Below are 5,052 nucleotides of genomic sequence, written 5' to 3'. Positions count from 1 at the left end.
AGTGGAAAAGATATACAGCAAAATATTCGCAGAAGTCTCATCTGGGTGGTGGGATTACATGAGGTTTTTAGTTCTTGTAGGTGTTTTTCTATGCTTTCCAAATCTCAGTGTAAAACAAAGTGCCTAGCACCGAACAGATGCTCAGGAAATGTGAATCCCATTTCCGCCCCATCTCCTCCTCTCTTTGAGAAGACAGGAACCCTTGATGTTCTGGATAATGAGAAAAACAAAAGGCCAGGGGCTTCCCAAAGACCTCCCCCAACTTGGGCAGGTGCCTCCTGAAGCTTTGCTTCTTCTGTGGGTCCGCAGCCATGAACTCCACAATAGTTCATGTTCAGCTACCACCTGCCCCAGGACAAGGGTCAGCTTGGTAGAGGGGGCTGAAGTAGCCCTTGGGATCTAAGGTGCCCTGGGCAGTAAGTCTGCTTGGGGCTGTGACTTAGTGCCCACGGCAGTCTGTTTCTGTGGAAGTGCTAAGTCCCAAAGAGATAAGAGAGATTTCTGATGGAGGCACAAGCTAAGCCTCCGTATCCATGGCCCCCACCTGTTCTCTCACCCCTGGGGAGGAAGACCACACAGGACTTTGAATCAGAAGGCTGGAGCTCTAACTCCTACCTCTGCCCCCAATTCAAAACCTGGGCAAGGTGCTCTGCTTGGCTGAGCATCGGATTACACAGAATGAGAGCAGCATGAAGACCCGGCCTCCTTAGGGCAGCTGATATCTGTCCATGTTGGCTACCATCAGCATTGGTCCTCTTCCCCTTGGGTCCCAAGACAGAAGCCAAGGGTGGGTGACAAAAGGTTGTTTATTTAAGCTTGATCTCTTGAGACTGTCATACATGTAAAAATATATAATTTAAAGTCAGGGAAATAATAATCAGCTTGGTGTCGCCTCCCTTCTGCCCCTTTGGTACAGCTTTTCCAACTGGCCTCCATTCCAGCTTCAAAATCCTGGAGTGTGGGGGACAGGGGTCATTTCTTGGCAGCTTCTGCCTGCGCTGCCAAATCTGCCTCTTTCTGGGCAGCCAGGAATTCAGCTCGCTCCTTCTGGAAAGCTGCCAGCTCTTCTGAGCTGAGGCTGCAGGTGCAAGGAAACGGAGAGTGAGTGAGTGGCCAGTCACTGCTGGGGAGCTCACAAGTGCCCACACCACTGTCTCAGAGCCCCTTCTCCCTCCCTGGACTCCCCAGCCTCCATCCCTTTGCCACCCCGCCCCCAACCCTACCTTATATTCCCTTCTCAAAGCCCCACCGGTCCTTTGAGGCCTCAGCTATACCCCAGTCCAGATTAAATGCCCCTTCCTCTGGCCCCCAAACACTTTGTACAAAGAAGTCTTCGGGCTGTGTCCCTGTGCCTCCCCACAAGCGGGAGTCAGACTGACTCACCTCTGCACTCCTAGTAAAAGTAAAGATTTGCGAAAAGTCAAGTCTATCCCTGTACCGTGCTTAACCCCCACTTCTCTGGAAACAACCGTTGGCCTCAGCATGGGATGTGACGTCAGCAGCAACAGGCCCATAAAGGGACAAGTGCTGCCCCTGCTGTTGTCTGAGTCAGATGCCCCCCCCCGCCATCCAGCTTCTCACTTCAAAGAAATAATTCCTGAGGTCATCCTAAGCTCTAGGAGAGGGCCCCCTGTTGGCCTTGGGATCAGTTCTGAACTTGCAGCTGGAAACGGCCTTCAGCCTTCCCAACTGGTCCTTCTGTCTCACCTCTCGTCCTATTCCCCACTATGCTTCTAGCACCATATGCCAGAGCACACTGCACTTCTTTGCTTCACTTTGTCACCTTCTGTCCTTCACAGGATCTTTCCACTTCTTGGAATGCTTGACCTCCTTTTCCAAGTCTCTGCTTAGATGTCACCTCCTCTATGAAGTCCTCTTTGAAACACCAGGCCAAATCAGGAGCTCTAATCTCTGTTCTCAAGACACCTGCAGTTCCTTTTGTCAACAATGACCATCCAGCAGCCTGATGATCCCCTTGTGCATCTGCCTCCAGCTCTGACCTCTGAGCTCCTTCAGAGTGGGGCCAAGCATGGCTATCTCGTTCCTAGCTGTATCCAATGTCCGGAACAATGTCTAACCCACAACAAGAACTTAATAGTCTTATTCCAAATGGATGAATAAGGCTCCCCATTCCCTAAATCTAAGGTCCTTGACTCAGAAGCTGACTCTCCCACTGTAATGGGCCCTCTCAGCTTTGCCCCAGAGTCAAGAACTTTCCAAGCCCTCCCCTCGCATTGCACCTTCCCAGGACACTCACTCCTTCACCACACGAATGCCCAGGGAACGGGCAGAGCCAATGATGGAGCGAACCACAGAGGACAGGGGCGCATCCTGCAGGGCGAAGGCCTCGTCCTGGGCTTTAACTCGGGCGATCTCATACACATGCTTCAAGGTCACCAGGCCTGCCACTTCCTTCCCTGGGAGGAAGAAACAAGTAGACCTTCAGGTGTCCCTGCTTCCTTCCAGAGCCCCCAGAATCCCAGGTGCCCGTCCTGACCCTTACCTGTCTGCCGGGCCCCCTTCTCAATCCCAGCAGCTGCTTTCAGGAAGTAGGAAACAGTGGGTTGTCCAATTTTGATTTCAAATGTCCTGTCAGGCTTAATAGGAAAGAAAATATGAGAATACGTCTTGTCTCCCCTAACCCGTACCGCCTCAGCCCAGAGAACTTCTAACTTCTGTCCTCCCTTCCCTTGACTCATCTTCCAACGGTGTCCCTCTAACAGACCATGAAACCACAGGGAAAATAAATCTGTAGCTAACAGCTTTGTCACCCCTAGTCCGGGCCCAACTCTGCTCTAGAAGCCCCAGTGAAATGGAGAGGCAAAGGGAGGAACTGCAATATGGCAGGATGGGCTCAGAAAAGATATGGTCTAGTTTCCACTGTGTAAACGAGGAAAATGGGACTCATAATAGGAAGAGCCTCGCCCAAAGTTAGAAGCAGAGTAGCAACCCCAGGTTACCAGCCCCTCAGGAACTAAGGAGAATAGCGAGAAAGAAAAATGAACAGGATCACTAGGTGATGGGGATTAAGGAGTGCACTCGTCGCAAAGAGCACCGGGTGATGTATGGAATTGCTGAATCACTATATTGTACACCCAAAACTAATATAACACCGTATACTGACTGACTGGAATTGAAATAAAAACTTAAAACCAAACAGGATCGGAGTCCCGACTGTGCACCTTCACAAAAATCTTGGTGGGCAAAGGAATGCCTTCTTTGATGTCCTTTGTCTTCTCGTTGAACTCCTTGCAGAACTGGTTGATGGAAACCCCTCTCTGGGTGGGAAGCACAGGCGTTAGCGTGGGGAGGACATCCAGGAGATTCTTCTATCCGTCTCCTCCTTCGTCTTCACTTCCTTACGTTCCCATCCTCCTTCTGCTCTCCAGATTCAACTAACACTTTACGCGCCAGATGATTTGTACGCATCATCCCCCTACCCTCCCAACAGCCCGCTGAGAAGGGACCGAGGAAGCGGAGTCCCGAAGGGGCCGTGGAACGAACGCAAAGACAAAAAGCGTGTGGGCAGCAGAGCCGCGCTTTCAACCGAAGCCTCCCTGGCTCCGGAGCCCGCACCCTCCACCGCGTATGAGCTCCCACCCCACGGCGCCTCCCGCTCGGGATTCCAGCCACGGGTGCACCTGCCCCAGGATGGGACCTAGTGGGGGCCCGGACATGGCCTGGCCTGCCCGCACGATGGTCCGGATTACGCCGCCGGCCTCGGGCTTCCTGAGGGCCCGAGTGGCCCGATTCAGCTTCGACATGACGCCGGGTTCCTGGCTTTAGTTCACCTCAAGGCGACAGCAAGAGCAACAGCTTCGGGCGCCGCCATCCTGGGTCAGAGGTCAAGGGTCCTCACATTAGGTTTGGGCTGGCGAAGCCAATAAAAAGAAGCGTTGTTTCGGCCCTTCTATCCTCCAACCAGTAAGACAAGGAGAGTAATATGAAGGGGAGAAATCTTTTAACTCGCGATATGCAGATAGGGGAAGGCCCAATGGTTCAGATACACACATTCCTCCCGAAGAGCACTTAGGCAGTACCTCGGACAGCTAAACTGGAGGAGCAGGACCTTAATCCCGCACAGCATTGTGGGCATGGTAGTTTTGACCGCTTATGCAAATCTCGCACGTTGCTATGCTCTGGGACGCCATCTGCTGGATATGATTATAATCCCTGGGTTTGAAAGTAACATAGAGCTCCTTCTCAGGCACGAGAATCTCTTTCTTTCTGAGCCTGTTTCCTCACCTGTTGTTGAAAGGCACTATGGTTAAGAGTACAGACCCGGGAAGCGACTACCCGGTTGCTCCTCTTGCTGGCTGTGACCTTGTTCAGATTACTTATGTTCCGTTTCCTCGCCCTGTTCAAAGAGGATTATAATATGTAGACATAGCTTTAGGGGTTGTTGTGAGGATTGTTAGCAAAGTGTGTTAGAACAATGCCTGGCACCTAGTAAGCATGTGCTATGAACTGTACAACGAGGACAAAACCTTCACAGGGCTGTTGTGAGGCTTAACAGGCCCAGAACATATTTTATACATCATGCCTGATAAAATAAAATAACAAAATAAAAATAAGCCAGCATCTTATTATGTCATTAAAAAAAAATTTTTTTTTTGAGCAGTTGCTACATTCCGGGCATGCTGCTGAGCACTTGAAGGGCATTATTATCTCATTTAATCCTCACAATGGCATGAGGTAAATTCTTTTATTATACCGCTTTTCAAACGAGAATGTTGAGGCACAAAAAGGAGGTTAAAAATACCTACCCTGTGTGTGACAAGGCTGGGAAATAAATATTGGTATTATCTGATTCTAGACCTTGTGCCATATACCATGATTCTATATTGCCTCATCTAGTAAGAGGAGATAATCCGTGTTAAACCACACTGTAAACTGTGAGGTTTTTTATTATGAATATTTTTGAACTCCCGCTAATTAAATGTGATTGTTCCTGCCTCTGAAGTTTATCAAGTTCTTTATAACGCTCTACCTCATTAGCTTTAGCAAGACTCTGGAATCAAGCTGGCTCTTTGATTTACTAGTTGTAAAACC

The 5,052-nt window shown here is 50.0% G+C and overlaps 1 protein-coding gene across 1 annotated transcript; it reads right to left on the bottom strand.

The window, feature by feature from the left end:
- Positions 1 to 788: 788 nt before the first annotated feature.
- MRPL11 (mitochondrial ribosomal protein L11) lies at positions 789 to 3,867 on the bottom strand. Its single transcript, XM_045893220.3, has 5 exons — positions 3,642 to 3,867; positions 3,183 to 3,278; positions 2,504 to 2,597; positions 2,258 to 2,417; positions 789 to 1,078 (listed from the first exon to the last, which is right to left on the bottom strand). The coding sequence occupies exons 1-5, from the start codon at positions 3,762 to 3,764 to the stop codon at positions 973 to 975; spliced, it is 579 nt and encodes a 192-aa protein (XP_045749176.1). The 5' UTR covers positions 3,765 to 3,867; the 3' UTR covers positions 789 to 972.
- Between the last annotated feature and the right edge of the window lie 1,185 nt (positions 3,868 to 5,052).

This window comes from Mirounga angustirostris, unplaced genomic scaffold (assembly GCF_029215605.1).
Source record: "Mirounga angustirostris isolate CCGP_5_RB_7025 unplaced genomic scaffold, mMirAng1.0.hap1 SCAF_13, whole genome shotgun sequence".
NCBI classification, from domain to species: domain Eukaryota; kingdom Metazoa; phylum Chordata; class Mammalia; order Carnivora; family Phocidae; genus Mirounga; species Mirounga angustirostris.
The sequence above is the reverse complement of the archived record's forward strand: the minus strand, read 5'-3'. Positions and strand labels throughout refer to the sequence as shown.